Source organism: Tenebrio molitor, chromosome 6, assembly GCF_963966145.1.
Source record: "Tenebrio molitor chromosome 6, icTenMoli1.1, whole genome shotgun sequence".
NCBI classification, from domain to species: Eukaryota; Metazoa; Arthropoda; class Insecta; order Coleoptera; family Tenebrionidae; genus Tenebrio; species Tenebrio molitor.
The window spans coordinates 1,206,320-1,234,157 of record NC_091051.1 but is presented as its reverse complement, the minus strand read 5'-3'; the positions used below and the strand labels follow the sequence as shown (position 1 = coordinate 1,234,157).

General features: G+C 37.5%; 1 protein-coding gene across 2 annotated transcripts; it reads left to right on the top strand.

Annotated features, from left to right (window-relative positions):
- The first annotated feature begins 217 nt into the window (after window positions 1-217).
- On the top strand, window positions 218-27,771 carry Mip (Myoinhibiting peptide precursor). Of its 2 annotated transcripts, none has more exons than XM_069050586.1 (5): window positions 218-375; window positions 26,301-26,440; window positions 26,996-27,341; window positions 27,390-27,495; window positions 27,549-27,771. In XM_069050586.1, the coding sequence occupies exons 2-4, from the start codon at window positions 26,309-26,311 to the stop codon at window positions 27,473-27,475; spliced, it is 564 nt and encodes a 187-aa protein (XP_068906687.1). In that variant the 5' UTR covers window positions 218-375; window positions 26,301-26,308; the 3' UTR covers window positions 27,476-27,495; window positions 27,549-27,771. The 2 variants fall into 2 exon arrangements, with proteins under 2 accessions (XP_068906687.1, XP_068906686.1); XM_069050585.1 differs by having other exon boundaries at window positions 219-375; window positions 27,545-27,771.
- The last annotated feature ends 67 nt before the right edge of the window (window positions 27,772-27,838 follow it).

Below are 27,838 nucleotides of genomic sequence, written 5' to 3'. Positions count from 1 at the left end.
CGAATCCAGCACTCTCCTAAAGACACTTTTTCTTGCCATTTGTCCAAACAGATCACCTGCATCGATCGCCGAAAAAATTAAGAATTTTGTAATTCCGCGGCGTGGGTGCCTCCAGTGGCGCTCTTGTCCACGACACCCACGCGCTCCCATCGGCGTCCATCCTCGGCGAACGCCCTCCCGAAGACGTCTTTCGTGGCGGGGTCGTCCCTATATAACGGTAGACCTGACGCGCACAGTCGCAATTCTACCAAAGGGTGCTGCCGCTCGACACCCCAGTGACGTCCCCGTAAGCGCGCTTCAAACTTCGACCACTTCTCCAGCGGTTCGGACGGTGCACGCGTCCAGGTGTCCGGCGAGTTCCAGAGTTCTTCCTAGGTGAGTCCGCACAAATATTTCACCATATCATCCGTCTGATTGGCATCTTTATGCCAACTTTTTACGGCGGAATTATCGAAATGTCAATCTGGAAATGTCTTCAGATGGGGTTTTTTGCATTATGTGCCGCCCCTTTCATTCTCGGGGACGGTTAAATGCGAGAATAAAATGCGGCCAGGGTCTGAAAGACTTTTGACCCAAACAAAAAATTTATTCGTTTTATTTTGGCAATTGAGGAAATGCGAAATGGTTTTATAGACTTGTTTGAAGAATTTAACATTCTGCATCAACTAACAAACAGTAAAAACAATCAAGGAAAAAATCAAAATTTTTATTTTAGAAAAAATCTGTTTTATATTTTGATCGATTCAGTTGGTTGCAAAAAATCGGGAACTGTCAGAATAAAATTGACACATTTTTACAATTATTTCATAGTGTGAAAAACCTTCTTACGAGAGATAGGTTAGAATTAACGTCAAAATTCAATGACATTTTTAAAAATTATTTGACAGGTATTGTCAAGCAGACAATTAACTGACAAATGGACAAAACCAAATTTACATTAGAAAAATTTTCGTTACCTGTTTTTTGCAACCAACTGTACATCGAAAGGGACATTTTTAAAATATTTTTTCTCTCTCCGATAGCAACAATTTTTTTTTTGATTTACGATTTGAGCACTGCTATTTTCCTCCAAATAAATCTGCATAAAAATTCCATTCTTCTTGGGTCCAATCTGCAGTCTTTCGTGTCACTTTGCACTTACTCCTACGTTACGATGCGTCATATTAGACTACGTTACGTTCCGTTTTATCTGTTTTCACGTTTTATTTCAGCCGTGAAAGCGTTAAAGCACGTTTATTCGAACGTAAATGGAAACAAAAAGTTACGGCCAACAGAAACGCATTTAATAATGCTACATTTAACAACAATTCTCTGTAATTTAAGGTTATCTGCGTAGACACAGCGCAACGATCATTGTCTTAATTGGATTGTTCTTCTCATTATTTTTTTGTCTGGAACACGTACTAATGCGTGTCATTCATATTCACTTTAAGTTAATTAAATCTAAATGTACAAGAATGTATAAATAAATGTAGCCGTAAAACCCACAAGTACTAAAATTTCATATTTACGTTGCGTTACGTGTTGCCTAAATCGGCACGAAATTAAGTCGTTAATTTCGGTGGGACAAGACTTGCAAATTATTTGGCCGAAATTTGTGTTTCTAATGAATTTTTTAGTAACACAAGTGGAAAAAAAAGTTAAAGCTTGACAGAAAAAAAAAATTAAATTTAAATAAAGAGAGAGTAAATTTTCGTCCTGCAGGAATTCGATCGGAACGATTCCTGCTACGCTGTCACGAATTCATCTTGAGCATGCCATAGTTGCTGCATATTTCTTTTGCCCTCAAGAATTCTCACTTGCAGCAGGAAAAGCGTCGTAAATCGGCTAATAATTACGCCAGCAGGAATCCTAACCGGCAATTCCTGCTTGGAGCGCGCACTCCGTCGAATTGTTGCTGCAAAGTTTGGCATAGTCTGGTGCAAAGTGTAGTTTGATGGGTTGGGGTGTCGCACGTGCACTTTTTTCCTGCGAGAATTTTCCATGCCGGTCCTGGACCCTATCACATTCGTAATTTTATCCGAAACATGTACCAGCGCCGCCAACACGACATGTGGTGGGCCGAATTGAATCCACAAAGGGGTATTAACGGGCCATATATTCATTAAAATATAGTTAGATTGTGTAAATATTTTTATACGAGCCACTTATCGAGACGACTCTAATAACAATAAGCCGATAATGCGAGAGATAATGATTTCGCCGTTAATAAAGTGCTATTTTGGGGGCCCCTTGGCCGCGGGGAAACATGCACGTTTCTTGCGTAATTAAATTACAACGTTTGAAAATTCCGGAGGAGATGGGGGCTTCAGGTTCGGACCTGGAGGTGGGAAATTAAATCAATTTGCATCGAATCGGACTCGGAACTTGTGCAAACAATCACTTATAGTTAATCCTGCGAGAGGCAGATAAAAATGAGATTTATTCAAGATCACGACTGCATGAATGCGAGAGGGATTTTATCGCGACCGCACCTTTGATTTATTTGGACAATTTTAAATCGAGAGGCTGCAAGAGGAGGCGGAAATGATTGATTTCTAAAGTTAACGACTCTTCCAGACTTTTGATCGAATGGCTGTAGAGTTATAGTCGATTTTTTCTTAATTAAAAACAGTTTATAACAATAAGAAGGTGCTCAAAGAAGTAGAAGTTTATAGAGTCAGAAGAACATTGATTTCGAAGGAATAAGAAAAGTTGCAATAGTGTAATAATTAGTTTCTGAAAATACTGAAGAAGAACTGAAGTAAAAAATACAAGGCTTTGTTGAGAAAATGAAAAATAAAAATTCCCAAAAAATTTTAAAGAAGACCCAGGTACTGAACCAAACTAAAGAAATGTATCGATGACATCAAACGTGATGGAAAAACATCAGCGCCGAAGGAACACGGTGTCGCCGGAAGTGACCGAATCTTCAAGTGGACAGTACCAGTGAGCCTGACAAATTTTGTAGACTTTTCCTGTATTAACAATAGAGTTATTGTTGAGTTTTTTACAAAAAAAATTCTCTCATGAAGCCCTCGAACATCGCTAATGAGAAAGAAATGAAAATTCATCAGAGTGGAGAAATTGCAAATTCACAGAGCTTTAGTGACATTAAAAAATATACGAAGAATTATTGACAGATGTACAGTCGATGGACAAATAAAACTGGGACAAAAATGACAATCATATAAGTCAAAATTTACAAATTTGCATCGTTTAAATACGGCTTTGTCACAAATAGGTTAACTTTCGTATGACATATTCTATAGATACTGACAAATATATTGACAATTCAATGGTCTGATTTACATAGATTAAATTTTAAGTGTCCCAGTTTTATTTGTCCACCGACCGTACATACAGGATTATTCGCAGACTTCCGATGAAATTTCGTTATATGCAACCCAAAATACAATACCCTAGAACTTGATATTTTGTTTAATTCGAAGTAAGTTAGTAATCCAAGTAGCTTGGCGAATAAGATTCATCATGACACTTGCTCTTTATTGAGGTTATGAGCAAAAGTTTTTACAACAAACATGGATGTTGCCTATTTGGAAATCGCCGTCTCTAAATAAATGCAGCTTGCGCACCATTTTTTTTACATTCTCCATATATCCGTCTTTTCATCCTTTTATGTACTATTCCGGACACGGAATCTTGGCCAATATTTTTTAGACATTTCTAAAAAAATGATGTAAACCAGTCATAGTGTCATTAATGAATGACAATTATTAAAAATCACTTTGAAGTTTTTCTTGTGACATCAAAAAAGCAGGGAAATGGCATTATCGAATCAAAAGTTGGGTTATATTCAATAAAGGCCAGTTCACACATATTTGTCAGTTAAATGTCAGTCGTGGCCAAGATTCCGTATCCGGAATAGGACATTATGAAGAAAGTCTTGAAAAATTATGATTAGTTAAAAATATGAAAACTGACATGACAGGCAATAAGGGCCAGCAGTATTACTTTTTATAAATTTAGGAAGCTGGAAACTATTAGAAATTGTAGTTTCGATTGCATATAACGAAATTTTCATCGGAAGTCTCTCGTGAATAACCCTGTGGTCTGGACAGGAATTTGATGAATAAACCTTCACATAATAAACGAAAGTATAAGAAAAAATGAAAAGCAATTAAAACAAAAATAATTGGGATGTTTTGACGGCATTGTACATGACGTCAGCACAGTCAGTACAATTACACTCTCTATACTTAGAAATAATGTAATAACAGGCACTTCAAATAAATAAATTAAATAAGGAAATTACTGTGTTTGCTTTGTCCTGCACGAAAGCAGCATTATCAATAATTTCGTCCTATTCAAAGAAGTCATTTGACATTTACGTGGACGTACAATGCAGATAAAAAAGATTCTATTCTGCCTAATTGACTGTCTTTCATAGTTTGCCTTCGGATTTCATAACTAGGTACTTCACCAATATTTTTTCTACAAACCATTCAAAAAAATTTGTGTTCGAGGGACATGGTAGATGTGAAACGTCACTTATTCAGCGAACTACATAGTTTGTTACGAATTATTTATTTAGCAAAAAGTAACTCAACAAGCGAATGACAGTTTTCATGTTTTTCTTAATGATACATGATGACTTTAAAGTTTAAACGATGCAATAATGATCAAAGTGAGGTTATGTATTTGAAGGAAACGTCGAAGCATATAGTCTGTTTTTTAATTAAATACCTGACCCGACCTGATTTAATGATAGATATCTATTGGCCAACCCCTGTCATTTTTAATGTCCTTGACAGTACGCAATTTCGCATTTAAAATTTTAACGTGTTATTAAAAATCCCACTTCAAAGTGAGACATTTATTAAACTTTCAAATTAGTTGTTAAAAAAACGTCCATTTTTTAATAAATTATAGTCCGATGGATCAATTAATAAGCAGACAACTGTTATATGGCTTTCTTTTCACCATTATATAAAACAAGCTATTAGATTCTTGCACGTATTTTATTAAGTCCGTCTCACTATGCATCTTGCTTTGCCATTTGCGATTAGAGCAAGACGCGAGTCCATTAGCGACGTCAAATTTTTAGGTTAGGTCGCAACTACATTTGTGATATGTAATTTGTTTAATTTTGCTTGAAATTTCAGCCGTATGATGCTAAGGAAAAGCTTCGCAACTCTTTCTTGAACAACAGCCACTGCCAGAAGCCTACCATTATTAGGTATCTCTTTCCGTGTAAAATACATTAACAAATTTCTTATTAGCGTGTAAGGGCATTGACCTTACGTGGCATTGCCGAAACAAAATCTAGGAAGAAAGAAAGACAGTCCAAACATGTTGTTTAGTGTTGTTTTCAACAACTTTTAATATACAGCGTGATCAACAATGACTGAGTCTGTTGGCAATGAAACAATTGAAAATACTGGTGATTTTTGTCTAGTAATTGGCACTGACCACGCACTGACCGGATTTTTTAACTTGAGATGACATTAAAAACATTCTTGGTAATGCAGGTTATGTTTATACTATTACAAAAATTAACCTTCGTTGGTAAATTTTAAATTTTCCAAATTTCATTGTTACCAACAGACTCAGTCATTCTTGATCACTCCGTATTTTACCTATTAGTTGATAAATAGGTATAAAAAGAGTTCTGACAAGAACTATTTTTTAAAAAACAAATTGAAAAGTGAGCAGAAACATCATGAAAGCAGGAAAGAACACAACTCAAAATCTCAAAATTGACATTTGTAATGACATTTGTCTCAAGATGCCAATATAAATTTTCAAATATTGGTAGCACCATGCACTGCTGTCAAGTGTCGAAAGCAGACGACTTCTTGATTCGGACTAAGCTCATCGGACTATAATAAAAAAATGGACTATATTTAACATGCTGCGCTACTAATATCTCTACGTAACCTCAATTTTTAATTATGAGATTTTTCACCCCAGATCAAAAGTGTACAATGTTGCCAGCTCTATTTTGGGTGTAAATTGCGGTGTTGTGGTTCTTTATAAAAAAAAAACAGAACCATATCAACATACCATCCAAAAGGATGACTTACATTTGTGAAACAGAGAGACAACCGCAACCTGCTTGAACTCAAATCTTTTTGAACGCTCGTTATTATCAACAGAATTTCTTACATACTTTTGTGGAAAGAATGCTCTTGTCGAAACATTTTTGCAACACCATTAAAAAAGGATTTAAATTTTAATAAAAAATATAGATATTGAAAATTTCCTTCAATGTAGTGGCATTTACCTCAAGACGCCACAACCAATTTTTATTTAAAAAAAAATTATTGAAATCATTTGATGTTTTCCCGTCCCTCCTACTGCCAAAAAGGATTTCATCGGATCTGTTTCCTTTTCATTCTGCCTTGAATTTTTTAAATCTAACTTTCATTCTTGTGCGAGTCCATTCACATCTTCCCATTCATCCCGTTATCTAAAATTTTGCCCCGTTCGCTTTGTCATTTTTGATCGGAACCGCCACAGCTCCGGCATCCCTTATCTCTCATTTCATCGACGAAACGGCTTTCAGGACCGTCGTGTTTTTTCCTCCCTCCTGAATAATTAATTACCAATTTGGCGGCGCTTACGGTAAACAGGTTCTTGCAATTACGCTTGTTTATTGATACAGCGCTCACCCCGAAATGCCCATTGTTCCCGATGGGGAATCGATAGGTCGCCCTATTTACCTCCTAGAAAAATCGCACAGGTGGTGTAAAAATCGCGACGATCGGGACCGAAATGCAGATGTGCAGTTGGCTCGTGTTTAATTGGTTATCTGTCGAGGGTTAATTGTGGGGAAATTTCGTTTGAACATAATCAGGTAACTGAATTACAGCCATGCCACGTTGGGCAGATAACTGAAATATTTTCCCCCGGACCGTTTGTCTCTATTGTTTGTTGTTGGCACTCCGAAAATTAATTAAATTTATGGCCAGTCCTGGAATGATCTTGCCAGTCAAAGGGATCACCCCGCCAGAACAGTATAGTGATTATTTTGTACAGCGGTGCGAATGTTTAGTAAATTTTGTAGGATTGCGGTTTTTTCGGGGTGGAAAGGGGACGGGAAAGCGCCACGTCCATTACCCCATCCCCACGTTTTAATTATATGAAAGCGGTTCCACCGAAAATTTCTCAATTACCTAATATATTGTTATCAGTAATTGATTTCGGGGCCGATCAAAGAGAAAAACGGGGATGCTTCCCTCAGATTCGATTAAAATGTTTAACAAAATGGGAGCGCCACTCGCTTCGAATTAAATCGAACAAAAACTGAAAAATCGCTGAAAGTTCTTCGTTTGAAACAGTAACATCTATTCATTTTGATTGTGACCAGTCCTCAGTAACTTTTCAGTTGCTAGATTATTGATAGGGAATTTTAGATAACACTAAGACAGTTGGCAACTCTCGGAGGCGCCATTTTGGCAGAAACGTCTCGCTGACACAACGAAACGACTTGCGTAAACGTTTTTCGACGTACACTGTGTGCGCATTACTATAAAAATGAGTTTGGGTACGAATTACGAAATTTCAGAATTTAAAAAGAAAATGCCACGTCCGTCGTCTTGTCAAAGTTGAGAACAAACGGTTAATATTGACTTGTTTCGAGACATTTATTGAAGCCAACGGAAAACAACGCACAAAGACGAACATCGCCAATAAAATTAGCTCTATTTGTGCTATTTTGTTGTACATTTTGGCCAGTGTTGTAAGTACAAGTTTGATGCTTTTTGTCTTTTCATCCTTTATAAAACACCTTTCTGAACTTTATGTTTCTTGCTGCCCGATTAGTTTTTATCTGAAAAATTACCTTTAGTAATCTCCAGGTATTGTATTTTGACATAACCCCACTTTCCAACAGACGTGATCACAGCATCAGACAGACATTTTTAGTTTCTCGTTCTCCTACTACAAATATTAATTTCCATTTATTAATATTGATAAATACACTGAGACTGAGATCATTACTTTACCACCATTATTAAGTTTTGACAATTTTGACATTTTCACATCGCGTTCACACCAGACAAAAATTTAGTGGAAAACGTAGGTATGCAGCACACAGCTAAACAGCATCTACTATTTTTTTCGTTGTGGTCACCTAGGATAATACCGAGTGACTATCAATGATTGAAAATTATTTTGTTATGTTTTGTTGGCAACATCGTTGGCATGACACACGCAATTTTCAAAATTGAAACAAACAAACAAACAAAACAATGTACTTCGTAACTTAACCTAACCTAAATAGAAATGACTGACAGATAATGCACGAGAAGATTTGCACTACCAACTGCATCAGCGTTGCCAATCCACTATTTTGCTTTTATAGTCACTCGGTAGAAAGGGTATCGAGTCGGTGGGGTTGGGTGAGTTTTTCCGGAAAGGGGGCGAGATCGTAAGAAAATTAGTTAGAGGGATGGTGTTGGTTCAGTATCCGGTGGCTTTATCCATATGGGAATAATTAGAGATTAAGACCCTCCAGAGCTGTGTAAATACAGCGAGCTAAACCCCAATAAGTTCTTCTCATAACACTAGGTTTCAATTCGCTATAATCCCGACGTGCGAGTGAATTATTTCAGGATTTTCCTGTCGACGCTTATTTACGACGCCGCCTCCGCTTATCGCATCCAATTTCCACAGGTGACCGTCTTGTTCCTCCACACCCTAATTAAAATGCAAATTGTCGCGTGAAATTTATTAACCGCCCCTAATTAGACTTTTTCTCCGCGATCCCGTTCATGAAATATTAATCGCACGGTCGGAATTCGAGTTTGGAATAATAAAAAACGGCGACAAACAAGTCCGACCATGCTCGTCTACCTCCGCATTAAAAAACCAGACAGGACAGCTTTCCGCCAGGATTAGGCGTTTTTCGCAGGATCTCAACACGCCTCCATCGCTGACCACTTAACGTAATTAGGCAAGTCGGGGCCCGAGCCTCTAATCTACACATCAAACGCGCTTAATAAGCCGTAAACGGCAACAATCGCGCTTTTTCAGGCGAAGTTGGGGGCACTGCAGCTGAAAGCTCGCCGCCGCCGTCCCAGGCTTCCAGGGGCGTAATTGAAACGGAATGTGTGTTGCGGAGGTTAATGAAGGCTTGCAAGGTCAAGGATAATGGCCTGCCGGGCGTTCCCACTGTTAGACAAGAACGGCCGAGTGGTCGAGATGCTCGAATTAGACACCAATTCAGACCAAAGTGAGTTACTCTGGCTGCGAAAGAGCTAGTTTGGCCCTTTTCACCGACTTCTAACTCGATCGGGGCGCTGGGGGCGGCGATGGCGATTTTTCGAACATTCACCAAACTATACTTTTGACTGGTGTGCCTCAAGACTCGACTCTGGGCCCGCTTCTTTTTCGAATATTCACCAGCGGTGTCGCAGACGATTTGTGATTTCCTGCATCGGGTCGGTCGAGTGAGCGGATCGAAAGGGGTGACTTTAACTGAATTATTTTTAATTCGGTTGGGGGTGTTTGTGGACGTGTGGTGTTTGCGCGATTTGCTCTAGTAATTGAGTTCTGGAATATTGTTCAATTCGATTTTCTACGTGTCGGACGGACTGCCGGAATCGAAGCGAGAAAAGTTTGCCAAAGCCCCCACAAATGACCATCCTGATAGGATTGCGGGACGCTGCTTTGGTATTTACATGTGTTACTTTGTGCTTTAGCACGGCTGAATGAGCTCCGCGTTATCGTTATCGGCTCGCTCTATACAAATTTATTAATTGCGACGGTTTTTCCAAAAGCTCGTGTTCTAACTCATTCTAAAGTTGTAATCGATACTGATAGCGCTTCTGTTGACTTTTCATCCACTAGTCTTGCTCCCTAACTGTTACTATAAAATATTCAATGGAAAATGTAATCAACCACTGTTATTTACCTACTCTGGAAACCAGTACTAATGACTCTCAACGAAAAGTTATCGCAGTCATAAATGGCTATCTGTAAATCGAAGAAAAACTTCCACGCGGGTATCTAAAATTACAGTGAGATGGAAATTTTTAACACAAGAACGTCGTGCATGTCGATACGTCGACGTTTTTCTTCAGAAGGTATCTTGACGCATCCACTATTTTTATTTCACATAAAAACAAGTTTGCTCAGTTTTCATTGGGCATAAATCAAATCTAAACTGGATTTTGTACATTTACTTATGATGAATTGAATGCAGAAAACAGGAAATCCTTTGTAAAAATGGTGGAGGCGCGAGATTTCTTTTTAAGGAAATGTAAGGATATCTCTCTTTCTGGTTGAGCTAGATCAAATCTGGAAGCTGAATTCCAAATATTTATTGACACAGTATTGAATGCAGGAAACCAAAAAAATCTGGAAAAAAATTAATTTCCAAATTAAATTTTTAATTTTGCAAAAATGGTGGATGCGTCGGAATATGCTTTCACATGAACTCGCAAAGATATCTCTGTTCCTGTTTTCGTCAGGTCAAGTCTGATCACTGTACTTTGTAGATTTATTGATAACGATTTGGATGCAGAAAACAGCAAAGCTCTATCTTTAATATTGGTTTTTAAAACAGATTTTAAATTTTGTAAAAATGGTGGATGCGCCGAGATTTCAAATGTAATAGTATATAACGGTATTAGGCCGATATGGGTTATGTAACAGACGAGGTTGAGATATTGTAAAATCGAGGCAGAGCCGAGATTTTATAATCAACCGAGTCTGTTATATCCATATCGGTCGTATGTTGTTTTATAGTTTTCTTTATATCAATAATACTTAACATTTAACGATGATTTATTTGTAAGACTGACATTTCTCTTTACTTCAAAAATTAAATTTAGTTGTCATCTGTGCCGTAACCGTAGCAACGGTAGCAAAAATAACGGCCTCGGTCTGATAATTTTAAATAACGGCCTAGTCTGTTATGGGTATCATATCAATCAAGCATTGAGTACTGATAAATCCTAATAACAGTATGGTATAAAGAAAAAATATTTTCGTCCTAATTGAGTAATAGCAAATCTGATTGCTGTATTTTATCTATTTATTGATGACGAATTGGATGTAGAAAGCAGCTAAGCCCTATCTTTAATATTAGTTATTAAAATAAATTTTAAATTTTGTAAAAATGGTGGATGCGCCGAGATTTGAAATATAAGAATATCTTCGTTCCTAATTGAGTAATATCAAATTTGATTGCTGTATTTTATCTATTTATCGATGACGATTTGGATGCAGAAAACAGCAAGGCTCTATCTTTAATATTAGTTTTTAAAATTAATTTTAAATTTTGTAAAAATGGTGGATGCGCCGAGATTTCAAATGTAAGAATATCTTCGCTCCTAATTGAGTAATATCAAATCTGATTGCTGTATTTTATCTATTTATAGATGACGAATTAGATGTAGAAAACCGCAAAGTTGTAACTGTAATAGTAATTTCAAAATAAAATTTTGAATTTCGCAAAAATGGTGGATGCGCCGAGATTTGAAATATAAGAATATCTTCGTTCCTAATTGAGTAATATCAAATTTGATTGCTGTATTTTATCTATTTATCGATGACGATTTGGATGCAGAAAATACCAAAGCTCTATCTTTAATATTGGTTTTTAAAATTAATTTTTAATTTTGTAAAAATGGTGGATGCGCCAAGATTTCAAATACATATAACAATATCTTCGTTCCTAATTGAGTAATGCCAAATCTGATTGCTGTATTTTATCTATTTATTCATGACGAATTGGATGTAGAAAGCAGCTAAGCTCTATATTTAATATTAGTTTTTAAAATAAATTTTAAATTTTGTAGAAATGGTGGATGCGCCGAGATTTAAAATATAAGAATATCTTCGTTCCTAATTGAGTAATATCAAATCTGATTGCTGTATTTTATCTATTTATCGATGACGATTTGGATGCAGAAAACAGCAAAGCTCTATCTTTAATATTAGTTTTTAAAATTAATTTTAAATTTTGTAAAAATGATGGATGCGCCAAGATTTCAAATGTAAGAATATCTTCGCTCCTAATTGAGTAATATCAAATCTGATTGCTGTATTTTATCTATTTATAGATGACGAATTAGATGTAGAAAACCGCGAAGTTGTAACTGTAATAGTAATTTCAAAACAAAATTTTGAATTTCGCAAAAATGGTGGATGCGCCGAGATTTGAAATATAAGAATATCTTCGTTTCTAATTGAGTAATACCTAATCTGACTGCTGTATTTTATCTATTTATTGATGACGAATTGGATGTAGAAAACCGTAAAATTAACTTTAATAGTCATTTCAAAATAAAATTTTGAATTTCGCAAAAATGGTGGATGCGTTTGAATATGCTTTCACATGTACTAGCAAAGATATCTCGGTTCTTGTTTTAATCAGGTCAAGTCTGATCACTGTACTTTATAGATTTATTGATATTGATTTGGATGCAGAAAACAGCAAAGCTCTATCTTTAATATTAGTTTTTAAATTAAATTTTTAATTTTGTAAAAATGGTGGATGCGCCGAGATTTCAAATGTAAAAATATCTTCGTTCCTAATTGAGTAATATCAAATCTGATTGCTTTGTTTTATCTATTTATTGATGACGAATTGGATGTAGAAAACCACAAAACTGTAACTGTAATAGTAATTTCAAAATAAAATTTTTAATTTCGCAAAAGTGGTGGATGCGTCTGAATATGTTTTCACATGTACTCGTAAAGATATTTCTGTTCCTGTTTTCGTCAGGTCAAGTCTGATCACTGTACTTGATAGATTTATTGATAGCGATTTGGATGCAGAAAACAGCAAAGCTCTATCTTTAATATTAGTTTTTAAAATAAATTTTATATTTTGTAAAAATGGTGGATGCGCCGAGATTTCAAATGTAAGAATATTTTCGTTCCTAATTGAATAATATTCAATCTGGTTGCTGTATTTTATCTATTTATTGATGACGAATTGGATGTAGAAAACCGCAAAACTGTAACTGTAATAGTAATTTAAAAATAAAATTTTGAATTTCGCAAAAATGGTGGATGCGTCTGAATATGCTTTCACATGTACTTGTAAGGATATCTCTGTTCGTGTTTTCGTCAGGTCAAGTATTTTATAGATTCATTGATAGCGATTTGAATGCAGAAAACAGCAAAGCTCTATCTTTAATATTGGTTTTTAAAATAATTTTAAATTTTGTAAAAATGGTGGATGCGCCGAGATTTCAAATGTAAAAATATATTCGTCCTTAATTGAAGAAAATCAAACCTGACTGCTGTATTTGATCTATTTTTATGACGAATTGGTTGTAGAAAAATTTTGAAACTATTTTCTATCGAATGTAGAAAATGAGTGTTGCGAAATGAGGAAGACTCTATCTACATCACCAGTTTTGGTGAAAACGCAAACCTCCATAAATTTCCTTTGTCTGTCCTAATTTATGTGCTTCGCGGGTCCGTCCCTCTTGTAATGTCATCTTCGGTAATAATTCCCGCGAAAAAATTATGCAAGAGGCAATGCAAAACAGCCATAAATAATTCAAGCTGTGGAGCTTTTAATAAGTTTTAACCAGCAGGAACTGAAACGGAGAGAGGCGAAGGAAATGGGCGGAATTTAAAACGCTCCCATTGAAAACTATCACCGAGAAACGACCAACTTCCAACTCTGAATTCGAATTGGCGGAATAATAAACAAGTTGCTTAAACGGGTTGCTGCGAGACCGGGGAAAAACACAAATTTGAAATAATTCCGGTGGGGATTTCAGGATTACGACCTCTAAACCAGCCACCACATGCTAGTGAATAAATAGAAGAATAAAACGCTAATAGGATGCGAGATGCACTCGGAGCTTTGACGTAATAAGGAGCCGTTGTGCAACAAGAAAAGTTGCAGATGCCTCGAAAAGTTCCCTTGTAAGCTTCTCGGTCGTCAAAGGACTCTGGGAAATTTGTCGACGATAATATCGGTCGTCGATAATTATTTTTCTTTGAGTGGTTGTAATTAGCGTGATTTTGCGTAGAGTCGGAGTTGCGGGCGGCCTTTGATAAATCCCGACAACTTCCCCATCAATGTATTAAGTAATTGTTTATTTACAATGCAAATGGGGAGCCGCGTCGGTGATTTTTCATCACGAGAGCTTTTGAATTAGTTTTAAATTATCGAGCTCGGGCCGCATATATAAATGATGAGCTTTTGCGAAGTTCCGCCGTTGCAAACTTCCAGTTATTAAGCTCTTGTAGGACGTTTGATTCTGATTAGTTTGATCGGACCATTTTCCGTCGCAATTAGCTCCAGGTCCCGGAAAAAGCTCATTTTCTCGATAGACGGCAACTTCCCAGTCAAATATTTGTGTACAACGAATCGAGTCAATCATTCAAATTGATTCCGATACATAGTACATAAGAGCTCCGGGAAAATATTGACTTGTCGTGTGTGGGACAAATTGCTTGCTAAACTCCATCAGGAAGGGATGTTTGATTAGGGACGCCTTTTACAAACATCCAGCCCAGACGCGACCACTCCAACTTTTAATTGACAAGAAGCGGGCCTTCTTCTAATCGGCTTTGGAAAAACTACATTTTTTCCGGACCGTTACGGCTAATAACCCCCGGTTATTAACTGCGACGTTAAAAGGACAACCCCTACCCCTGTGTTGATTCAAGGGATCCCGCCTCCGCTCCGGGACGAACGAAGCCACATGCAAGCTATTAAAGAAATTGCGAGCGCAAGAATTATGTTGTACGTTTTCCGGATAAGTCGACATTGTTCGGTTCAAATATCGATGTCGGCACTGCAGATTTCGTTATAAATTCATGCATCATCTGCTCGATTCCCACATCGTTTTATTCCATCGATTATCGGTACATTAAATTCCCCTCGTTCAAGTAATCGACAAGTGAGCTCCGAAATGACAGAGCGACGTCTCGCTTGTAAATCAGTTTGCAGTCACGACTCGCGAAATCGCTCCTACTCCTTCAAAAAGTCGCTTTTCCAAGCCCCGGTCGAGCTTTGGGCACGCCGAACAATTTAATTTAATACCGGCGGGAATAATCTAAATTCATAAAAATTGTGCTGGCTTAGTATTTAAACCCGCGGGACCGGATTAACCGGTGTTTGTGTTAAAAATGCCAAACTTCTTGCACGGTTCGGCTAAACAATACTGTTCCCTTTGAGACCTACAGTTAATTGGACTTAACTCGATTCCGAGTGGTCTTTATTCGATTACCGAGCAACAGGTGCTTTTAATTCGAGTGTTTGCACAAGAGTTCGGAGAAAAATCTGGACTTCGTCCGGATCTAGTCTGCATAACGGATCTGGGTTGATGGGGCTGTTGCGATAGCAGCTTTAATAATTCAATTTTGCAAAAATGGTGGCTGCGCCGGGATATTTTTTCTAGAAATTACGATATCTCGATTTTTTGATTGACCTAAATCAAGTCTGAACCATCTTCTAGTGATATGATTATGACGAATTGAACGTAGAAAACTGGAAACCTCTATCTTTAACATTAGTTGCAAAAACAAATTTTTTAATGTGTAAAAATGGTGGAGGGGCGCCAAGATTTGTATTTAAATATATCAATATCTCTATTTTTTTTTGAACTAGATCAAATCCAGAAGATGCATTGTAGAAACTGATGGACAACGAATCGAATGCAGAAAACCGCAAATTTCTATTCCTAATATTCCTAATTAGGTCACATTTCAAAATTGTATCATGCGTTCAAATGAAATCCTGGGCTGAGTAGGCGTTGGAAAAATTAAACCGTTTAGAACAGTGTCAAGTTTGAATTTCCCGCCGTTTGACACGAACGACATTTGTTTATGTTTAATCTATGGCCGCTACAACTACCTTATGGTATAATTTGTCCAGCGAGAGATTGGTTCCCATAAAAATCACTAAATTCTACCTAGAGAAAGTAGTACTATTGGGAGCACAAAAAGTGGGACATGAAATTTCTGTCAGTTTTGAAAAATTCGATGTAGTTCAAGCTTTATTGTCATTTTTTTTGACACTATTCTAGCTGACAGTTTAAAATTTTATTTTATACTCATATTTTCCTTTTCCAAATGCCCTCTTCTTTTGATAAAGGTAGATTTTGATTGGGACTTTACATTAAATAAATATTCACTACGTATTTACTTACAATCATTCCCCCTGCAACCTACAATACTTAATGACAACGTCAATCAATTCAAAGTAGGGTTAGGATCAGATAAGGGTTATTTCACATTAAAAGTCAAGACAATGACGTTGATGTCCCACTTTTTTTTGCCCGCAATAGTACTTACGTAACGCAAGTAAAATTTGAAAATTTTCAACCAGTAACATTTTTGCTCTGAAATTTTGCGCTAATTAATGTACTCTAGTGTATTTTGTAGTGTTGGGATAATTTAATAAAATTTAAAATCTCCCAATCTCTCGCTGGACCAAGTTTACCGATATTGTGGCCCAAACATGACATTTAAAAAGTAGTCAGCGGTGTATAGTTGGTTGCATATATGGGCATTTATTTTTTTTTTAATTATGACCACTACGGTGTATGTAAATAAATCAACACTTACCTCGAATACTCTTATATTATTATTTAAATTTGTTTCTGTAAGCTCCTTATGTGGTCTTATTAGTTCTAACTACTTAGCACGACACTCAGGGATTTTCGGGATTCTGTATACGGTAAATCCTTTCTCATTTCTATTTTTTACATCTAGTAATGAAACAACTGGGCCTTTCTATTTACAATGAGTGATTTTATTACAATAATTATTTTACAACGCAATGAGAGTATGAAGTGACAGAACAAGGAATCAAATTTAAATCATAGCCGCCTTTATTGATGACATAGTGACCTACTAACCATATTCTGGGCCAGCCAGATGTCGGTGTACCATACCATAACGTAAAATTAGTACATACAGGGTGATTTACGAGGAATAATGAGCCCGACGGAATAGAAAATGCAACCCACAATACATTGCAACAAAAAGCCGGACATCGAAGCGGTAAATGTACGGGTTTTTCTCCTGATGAATTGCGGGTTGCATTTTCTATTCCGTCGGGCTCATTATTCCTCGTAAATCACCCTGTATATTATATACCACTCTACCATAACGTACTTATAGGCTGTATAGTCCAATTTAAAAAAAAATCAATTGTCAAAGTGTTGTCATGTTGGTAGAAACCACTGGTTATTTGATAGTTATTAGATTGGCAACGTAAACTGTCAACTGTATGTCAGTCATTTTGATGTGAAGGCGCTTGCGCTAATGAAGCCGTAATTACATTTAAATAAAAATACAAAGTTAAATGAGTTTCCGAAAACAAGGATCTAACACAACGAGTAAAATTGGCTATGATTAGATTACGTGAAGAAATGCAGACAGAAAAACCGACCGTGCTAAATTGCAGTAAAGAGGTATTTTCTTTTAATATATGGGTTCGTCACTGCGAGGAACTGATTAGAGAGGACTGGAAAAAATTGATGGGAAATCTACCAATTGAGGACATTCCTCTTCCGCAGAATCATATTCGGAAGACGATTGGAGGTTGCATTCTGAAAATGAATAGGTAAACTGCTTATATAACCCATAAAATAAATTCCCATTTTCCTGTATATGTTCAGTTGCACTTTTCAGTGTCATTATCGTCTTTATTTCTTGTCTTTTGGTATAAAATTTGGTTACACCAGAAACTTTTCGGACATTTGAAAATTACTGATATAACCTCAAACCTGATCTAGAGAGATTTTACGATAGAGGTGTCCCGAAACGAAAGGTTTTAGGGTGGTACAGTCTGGTCTTTGAGGGAATTTTGACATTGACGATTGATTTAAAAAAAAAGTACTATAGGGGCCATAGTTTAATCGGGACATAATTGAACATGTTTGTTTTTAGCAAAGGGTACCCTTAGATATTTGCTTCGAGAGTAGGAATCGTTAATTTATTCTATTTTTAATGTAAAACATTGCAAAGAAAAAAAAAGAAAGATTTTTTTGGCTCTAAATTTTAGGTTAGCTGTCAACATGCTCCAATTAATCTACACTTTAAAAAAGCACAACGATGACGGTTTCCAACATCTTCCCAGCCCAGGATTTCATTTGAATGCGCGATATTTTATTGACATATTTGTAACAAATCGAATGCAGAAAGTTGCCAAGGTCACCAATAATATTGGTGTCACAAAATAAGTTTTATTTTAAAAATGGTGAGTGCGCGGGGATATTTTCTTTTGACAATAACGGTAACTCTGTTTCCGTTTGAGTTAAATGAAATTTCAAAGCTGTTTACAATAGATCTATTAAAGACGAATCGAATGCAAATAATTGCAAATCTCTGCCTTTAGTGCATTAGTTCTAGAAATAAATGTTTAATTTTTAAATGTTTAAATTGTGCATATCGAGTCCGGGTTTATGGGGCTGTCGCGATGACGGCCAAAGGGTGGCATCCCGTTTGCGAATTGGCAATAATAGACAATCGACGAATCGATAATCCGCGTCAGCTTCTGACGATTGACGCCATTAGGAACGGATTTTCTCTTATTTTGCCACAACAAAAAGAAATCCGCCGGCTGAAAAACCACTCTGCGATTGACATTATTTGGACAAAGCTCGCTTTGTATAATTCTAAAATTGCGCTACATCAAAGAACAAATTGATTTCTCTTCGGGCCACAATTAATTTTAATCGGATGACATTTGAAAACGAACCAGACGGCGCGACGGCAATCGGACCACCTCTGGTGCAAAAAAGCGCCACCACTCTGTTATGACACCGACAAGAAAAATGGGTTTTGCAACAAACACAATACTCTTGAGAGAGTGGAAAATTGATACTCTGAGAGAGCACTCTGTTGGTATTTGTTTATACCGACAGGTGTGCACTAATGTGTTTCCCCCCCTGTATAAATTAAGCGCTAAACGATCGACTGACAAATGCATCTGTTGTCGACGAGTACATTTCCACCCCCGGGGGCGATCCAGCAGTGTCCGCACCTTCGAGATTACAAGATCCAGACGCGGGACCCTCGAGATTAAAACTGCTTAAAAAGGAACGCCGACAACTTAATCGAATCAAATCGGGGGAAGATTGAGTGGGACTGTTCACCCTCGCCCTCGAGAGGGGATGAACCACGGAACAATAATAACATTTAGTGTGACCTTTCCAGGTGGTGTGTTTGACTCGGATTTGAGCCGGATAATTAACGGAAATTGCTCCTTAAGGAAGCGAACGACAGGCGCAATAATCCTTAAACAATCGCGCAAATTTACGACCAATTAGAGCGACGTTTGCCGACGTCGAGCGTAATTTGGAGAGGGCGGTTACGGATCGCCCGGGGCCGGAAAGGTGAAAAATAAGGATTGCAGGTCCAGGTACAAACGAAAATAAACACGCTGGAAGATTTTTCGTTAATTAATAACCGGCGCGAAAGTAATTTATTTTTTGTGGGGTGTGCAATCTCTCTTTCTCTCTCTCAAATCAGTGTTTGCGAAAATACGAATTAAAAATGGAGCCGCCGGAGCGTACAAATATCGCCGGAAATAGATTCCGGGAATAGTGGCCGCAGTCGGATTTACTCCGCAGAGTAAATAAGCTTCTGGTGCTGATATTAATGAGTCGTCGTGGGGTTTTTACGGGTTTTGCCGAACTTGCACTTGTTACCCTTTTAACGGTTCGGTGGCTCCTTAATTCGGACCAATTAACGAAACTGTTCGATGACACGACTGAAATAGTTTAATCCATAATTTTGACCATAAATAATAAAGCACCAACACTTTAATCGATATCCTTAAAGAACAAAATAGATTCCTTTGTGCTGAATACGTCAACATTTTTTCAGAAAGTATTCCGGCGCATCCACCATTTTTTATCCTGATGTAAAAACTAAAGTAAAAACAAGTTTTGTTCAGTTTTTATTTAACCTAGATCAAATCTAACAATAAGTTCTATTTTATAGATTTAACTATGACGAATTGAATACTGAAAATTGCAAGTCTTGATCTCTACTACTAGTTAATGAAAATTAATTTTGCAAAATGGTGGGGGCGCCGGGATTTTTTTTGTTAGGTTGGCACTATCAGCAAAAGTAACTAGGCGCACCAATAAGGTATTATTGAAATTTTTTAATAAGCAATTATCAAAACGTTGTCATGTTGGTATGAGCCAAACAGTGATTTTCATGATATGTAATACGATTGGTCACACTGAGTGTTAACATTTTTTTAATGTAACTTTAATGTAATTTGAAAAAGATTTCTTCTGATTTCTCATTAAATTTGTTTTGAAAAAGAATTCAAGGAAGAAAGGTACGGGAAATGTAGTGAACATAACCTCAACTATGATTTGGTGTCCATATGGGCACGTTTTAGGGTGGTACAGTATGGTTTTTTACTTAATTTTGACACTGACGATTGTTTATTAAAAAAATTTCACTATGTACAGGATTCACGATTGTTTCAAATTTGGACTGTCTATGAAGATCTGATATTTTAGTTGGCAATATTGTGATCTGGCATAATAAATCTATTTTAGGTTATAATTGAATTGCACTAAATCAATTACGGAATTGACAATAAGACGAATATTTAACAATAAAACGTCATATGACAGGACCTGACACCAAGCTAACAAAAAAATATCTTGGCTTGCTGTGTGTTTAAAACAATCGTGAACGGCTAATGTTTGGAATTTATGACAGATCTCACTAACGTACAGTTCAATCATAAGTTTTAAGCGACCTTGAGTTTGACAATTACATCCAAAACGTTTTTACTTTATCTCTGTTTCCATTTGATCTAGATCCAATCTGAAAACTATGTTCTATAGATTTGGTTATGGTGGATTTAATGCAAGAACTTGCTAAAACCGTAGCCAACGTTAAATAACTAGCCGTGCTGGGAAAAAGGCAACGTCGCAATCGTTCAGACTGGCGGACCGAGTGAACCGCCGAACATCGAACGCCTAATAAACATAAAGGCCCGTTTTTACACGTTCTCAATAAATTGACATTGCTTATTAGATGATTATTAGTATTACAATTCCCATCTTACCCCCATAGAGTGAAGAATTGATGATAAAATTCAATGTAAAAAAATATATAAGTACCAAATTCAACAATTTTATGTTCCCAGCCAATCAAATTAAGTTCGATTGAAAATGTTGTTATTAAATCATTAAAATTGTTTATTATATCTGCCTTCATAAAATTCTCTACTTACTTCATCGTTTTGTCTTTTAGAAATTGTTTCACGCCTAAACTCTGGATCAGTTCTCTCTTTAATTGCTGGCTTTGATAGATAAGACGCTAAATTTGGAAACACGCTAGGAACAGCCGCATCTTTTAGTCTGTAGCTTTTTAAAAGCAATTGTTTACAGCTTCCCTCAGGTTGCAAATGTTTATCATATAAAATCATATCATCAGAACTAAAATGTAATTGACAGACCACACTTGAAGCTGAAGTTTTTTCAAGGGATTGCTTTTAACCATGCTTGTTTGCGCTCTACATTTTTGGGAAATTTGAAAACACTTACACTGCGATTGTTTTGTACATTTCTTAAAGACGAGTCCTAATTACTTTTACAGCCTGTTACACAACACCTACTAGGCATGTTTGAATAATATTTAAAATTAGAAGTGAGAACCAGTGATATTTCGTTTAAGACACAAAAGTTAGGTTAGGTTTGTCTCGGTTTAACTTCCACCAAGTTAACGGCTTTAATTCCAGAAGAAAATGCCACAATTTATTTCACAAACTCTATACTAAATTCCCTTCAACTTTTAAACAACTTGGTAGCTTAAAATTTTGGAAATAAACACAGTTTTCTGAAGTTAAAACGTTAGGATCACTGTGTAAACACATGCAAATCTGCACAAACTGACTCGGTCCTAGGTCTGCGGGCATTGTTGCCAAATTTACTTGAGCACGGCTAGTTCATTTAACGTTGGCTACGCTAAAACTTTAATCTAAAAAAAATAATTTAGCAAAAATCGTGGAGGTGTCAGAATATTTTTTTTTGAAGAAGAGGAAACGTCATCGTGGGGTTTTTACGGAGTTTTGGGAACTTGCTCTTGCTCTCCGAACCAATTAACGAAGAACTATTCAATAACTCTGACGGAAATATTGTGCGGGATCTGTTTTATCGACTTTTCTTCAATCTATAATTCTAACCATAAATAATAAAGCATCAAGACTTTAATCGATATCCTTTCAGGGCAAAATAGATTCCTTTGTCCCCTCACGGGCCATTTAGCCTCCAAACGCGAATTATTAAACGTCCGTTTGCGATTTTATTGCCCCATTAACGTCGATAGTTGTCCAATGTGTCATCTGTCTAGTCTCATGAATATGTAACAATCTAATCATCCGACTCGCAATGCAATGAAAAACTCGTCGGGCAATATTTTGTTGCAAACTCGCTCAGTCCGCCTTTTGAACGCTTTATCGCCACCCTCGTTCCCACTATTGACGATAAAGGATGAAAGGGATGATATCTCGGTGTGTGATTTAATGAAATTGCCGGCTGTTTTGACATGAAACCTGTTGGTTTTTTACCCCGATTCGACGAACGCTAACGGTTTACAAATTATGGCACAACTACGGAAATATTCAAATGGAATTGGTCCTCAGACTTTTAATTAGTGCGGACCTGGGGCCGGTTCAATTAAAAATTATGTGGAAGGACAAATGCAAACGAGGGGCGGTGGCGCCGTCCCCGAACAACGAGTTGAGAATGGGCGATTGTGGTGCTATTTTTGGTTTTCGCACTCAGCTGCTCTCAGGAAAATAAAAATTAAAAACAAAAAGATTTTAATTGCGAAATCAGAGTGAAGAAGTAAAACAAAAAACTAGCAAAAAATTGATCTCTGGAATTGGACTGAAGTAATGAAAACACTTGGAGAGCTGAGTCCGGAATAAAAACAAAACATGTTTCCCTTTAATTAATTGCTACGAGCATGAATAAAGAATCTCGTGTCCTAATTAAATTATGTACGTCAATGATAAATCAAATACGAAAATTGCAAAGCCCTAAATGTTGTAGCTGTCAAAAAAATTAAATTAATATTTGGTAAAAATGGTGGAAGCGCCGGGATATTTATTAAACGAAAATGAGAATATTTCTGTTGTAGTTTTGGTTAAAGCTGTCTTTACAGATTTAACATTAATTATAGTCGATTTTTTAATCAAAGAATCACGACCTGTTGATTTAGGTTTGCAAATATAAAATTTTACTAAATTTGGGGAATTTAATGATATCTATTGGCTATACCAGCCAACATCTGTCATTTTTAATGTCCTTGAAAATACGCAAACTCACAGCTAAAATTTGAAAGTGTTATTAAAAATGCCTCGCAAAGTAAGACATTTATGAATCTCTCAAGTTAGTTGTTATTAACTTTATTAACATGCTGCGCTACTAACATCTCTAATAACCTCAATTTTTATATAATGAGATTTTTCACCCTATGTCAAAAGTGTTTAAAAAAATATTAATTTTTCAAAATTGATGCAAATGGATGTTGGCGGTCTTAGCAAACCCTTCTTTATGCCAAAACCTACACACTATGTTTGTCACTAACTAAGTCAAAAACAATTTTATCTTTCAATTTTTTTTTTATAATGTCCCGGCGCATCCACCATTTTTATATTTCACAAAGTGATAATTTCTGAAGTTGTTCTTTATCATATAGACTTGCGGTCTTCTTCATGCTTTTTATCATGACAAAATATATAAGACACAATTTCTCAATTCCATCTTGCGCAACAATCAACAGAGATATGATTTTTCTTTTATTTGGCCTTTGACATTTTACACAGTAATAACTTTCAAAAGCACTGTTGCAGATAGAGACTCGCGGCTTGCTTGGTGGTCTTACTCGCAATAAAATCTACGAAATACGTTTCTTGTATTTGGCCCGATCGCTGTGAGATATTTTTGTGTCCCACCATTTGTGCACTTTATATGAATCTAATGTTGTCGATACAGATACGCGATTTATTGTGTTCTCTTCGCGACTTCAAAATCTATAAAATGCAAGTTTTACATTTCACTCGTCTCGAGAGACAACAGCGCCGCTGTCATTCTGTCGAGACAAACCTGAGAAACAATTTGAACTAAAAATTGAAAAACTGAGCTATTTGACTACGCCAGATTTTGTTAATCCCCGTTTTCACCCTGTCGCCTCACACATGAATATTTAGCGAAATTTCCATTTGCACCGACACGATTCCAAGAAACTCGAAAAACCGTCAAATTCGCTCCAGATTATCTCATTTCCATCCAGTTTGCACGTCTCGTTTAAATCTCGCAAATTACCAGCCGACCATTTTTTCCTCCCTCCTAATTGCTTTCGGACAAATTGAAATTAGGAGCCACCTGTCGCGGCCCCGACGCCGTCACCGCGACAGACGCACTGTTTTTGTTTGTAGTTTTTCCAACGGGGGTGCCGTTTTAATTACGATTTTCCGGGGAGGAATGTAAATCCGGAGCGGACCGGAATTAACATTCGAGCCGAGTTGAGCCGGTATTTATTGTGTAATTCTAGACATCTGGTACGCTTTGGCCCGTTTCCACGTTGGCGCCCCCGAACCGACCGACTTTTCATTAACACGAACGAATTAATTGCTGGAATTAACAAGATTTGTTTCGATGACTCAGAATTACCTGACGGATTCTCCAACGGCGCCATCACGCCTCCCCTCGCGCCGCCATAATTGATGGCAAAAATGGCGCGCGTAATTGGTAAACTTGCATTCAATCGCGCCAACACTTTTGCAGGTTAATAGAATTCAAAACTTCCCAACACTATTAGCATTCCTTCTCCGAGACACGACACGTTAATTAAAAACTTTTAATTACACGTTTTGAATTGATAAAGATCCGGTGTGCGTCTGAAAAATTTGTAATTTTCGCTTCACCCCGGTTTTGATAAGCCGCGTCGGTGGGATGATAAGGGTCGAATCAAATTTTTATTAGACCGCCACTCGAGTGTAATTAAAAAAATCTCTTGCTCCTTGTTTGATTTAAAGAAGCGAGTCAGCAGTTGTTTACTGCTGGACTCGCGATAACACCTAAATTATCACAGGACTCGCACATATTTCTCTTTTTTGTGGGGTTGTAAACTTTGTGGGGTGTCCTCCAGAAATTAATAGCATCAACACGACTTCCATCCCTCTGTGTTAATGTAATTCGGCTCGATTTGTTCACATAAAAATGTCCGCAGGAGTTTGTAACTCGCCGAAAGGGAAATCTCAAGAAATGGGGAGAAAGCTCTAAATGACACAATAAAATTTTCTTTTACTGGATCAGCTCTGCATATTTGGAATATCAAGTGTTTTAAAAAAACGGCAATCTCGTTTTCAAATGGGGAGCTTTTTGAGCTAGACTCGCACAACTCCGCGATTCGAAATATGTAAGCGGATAATAACAATAAATATTTAAATTCTCACAAATTTGCCCCGAATTCAATTTTTACCGGATCCGTAACCGGATCAAGCCTAATCCGGGTCGTTGGAAGTGAAATATGTACTCAGTTATAAAAGTCGTTCTAAATTAGATCCGGCCCGGAGGAAATGAGACGGGGTGTAAAGAAGACGTCGAATTCCTCTGCGGCACCCCTTCGAATAATTTAGACGTGATGGGGGGAGGCAAGACTGCACGCTGCACCCGTTTGATTCGTTTGTTTGGGTAATTAACCGGGGGGTGCATTGTGCCCCCTCTCCTTTTAATCACACTTAACAATCACAATCTTGTGAATATCTGGCACCGCTGCAAAACGCTCTAATTAAGTCTCTATATGACGTGTACAAATCCTTAATCTGCATTCATTTGCATGGAACGATGGTCCTTAACTAGACGTGGCAACGGGACAAATCCCACCATTCAATTTGCAATGTCGTCCATGTAAATCCCCGAATTAGTTTAATCAAGGCTGGAAGAGAGCGGTGGAATTTTGAGTGATAGTTTTGGTATTTGCAATAGTTACAGATGCGATGGTGGCTAAGGTGACAATCACTAGATCCCCACTAGATCTATGGGGCCCATTAAACCTTGTTCGGATTTGCGAAAATAGAAAGAACATTTTTAACAATGTGGCTTGAAGAATCAAACATGAACGATCTTTATTAGTTAAAAAAATTAAATTCATTTTCACACAAAAACAAATACATAAATACTGGATTCCATAAACATCCGTGCTGTCAAGTGTCACAAATTGTGAAAATTAATTATTCGCACAACTTTTGATTGAAAATGTACCATGCTTTATTTTTTGTGAGGTTATGTATGATTTGGATGTTTCCGTTATTTTCACATAAAAACAAATACTTAGATATGCTAGAAAAGTGATTGGTGAAATTTGATTGTTTTGTCGTTTTGCAGCAGCAATAATGAAAGATGCAGTGGCGGCGGTGGCGGCCAAGATGTTGGGGCTGGTCCTGTTAGCGTGCTGCCTGCAGGCGAGCATTACCCGCGCCCTGTCCGACGAGACGCCCATGAAATCAACCAACGACAATCCACAGGTGAGGACCGGCTTATAGTCTTACGCCCTCCGACTCGAGAAATATGAAATGGCAAAGCTGACAACATAGTCTTGGCCTAATAACGGGGACGAGGGACACGGGATCAGGGATTTCACGGAGCTTGCCTTTTGTCTCGGTTCTTATTCGGCCATAAAGCGAGATCATTCCGGTCGTTTTTATCTAAATTTGTCTAACAAACCGGGTTGATGGGCGGTTCCTTCTTATTGCCGCGACCTTTCGGGAAATTCGCGATGAGTGTATTGAAAGGAATATTGGAATAATAAGAAGTAAAGCTGACACGGGCGGAATAAAACACAAAAATCCTCCCTCATACATATCTGATGTATATTCAAGTGGGGTTTTTTCTTTCGGAACGCTGCTTCGATCGGGAGATTTCCCAGAAATAAATTCGCTCGTGCTCCACCACACAGCAAAATTTTAATTCATTCAGACCAAAAGACCACTTAAAATGGAAATGGAATCGTTTCCACATATTTACACCCGTTCCGCGCATTTACCCTGACACCCTTTGATTGACTTTTCGATTGGATTCAGATGGACGACGAGATGTCCAAGCGGGACTGGAACAAGGACTTGCACATCTGGGGCAAGCGGGGCTGGAACAACCTGCACGAGGGCTGGGGCCGCAAGCGCAGCGCCCCCTCTTGGGGCGACCAGCCCGCTATGGAGAAGCGCGCCTGGCAGAACTTGCACAGCGGCTGGGGGAAGCGCTTCGCCCCCGAAGACGAGTACGCCATCAGGCAGCTGGCGGCGATGCTGGAACCCCAATACGACGAGTACAACCCCGAAGGCGACTTGGACGTGAACGACGACGAGAAGAGGAACTGGGGGCAGTTTCACGGCGGCTGGGGCAAGAGGAGCAAATGGGATAATTTCAGAGGTGAGTCGGGCAAAGGGCGAGGAAAAGTGAGATAGGGGTTGTTTGCAGGGTCTTGGGGCAAACGCGAGCCGGCCTGGTCGAACCTGAAGGGCATCTGGGGGAAGCGAAGCGTTCAGGATCAGATCGCTCAGTAAACATGGCAGCGGAGCGATAGGTAATTAGGGGAGGAAGAGGAATTTATCCAATAACTTGGGGTTTTTCAGGTAGATTAGATTATATCAACATCCAAATACATCTGGTTTATTTTGAGGATTTCTTGTTAATTGGGTGATATAAGCATTACTTATAATCATTGTACTGTATTATATAATGTTACTATTATTAAGATTAAAATGCGTTAAGTATTTTTGGGAACATTTGTAATTATACCTACTATTATGTAATGACACTGTAATTATTTATGTGAGGAAAATAAATCTGTATCTAAGCATTTCTCCAGTTTTTGGAACTGCTGCATCAACTCACAAAAACTTATCTCCTACTTTTTCTTCCAATTC

Excerpts from the sequence above, each read along its gene's own strand:
- Mip (XM_069050586.1), top strand. The coding sequence starts at position 26,309 with ATGAAAGATGCAGTGGCGGCGGTGGCGGCCAAGATGTTGGGGCTGGTC. Across the intron at positions 26,441-26,995 it reads CAACCAACGACAATCCACAG|ATGGACGACGAGATGTCCAA; the intron begins GTGAGGACCGGC and ends GATTGGATTCAG. Across the intron at positions 27,342-27,389 it reads CAAATGGGATAATTTCAGAG|GGTCTTGGGGCAAACGCGAG; the intron begins GTGAGTCGGGCA and ends GGTTGTTTGCAG.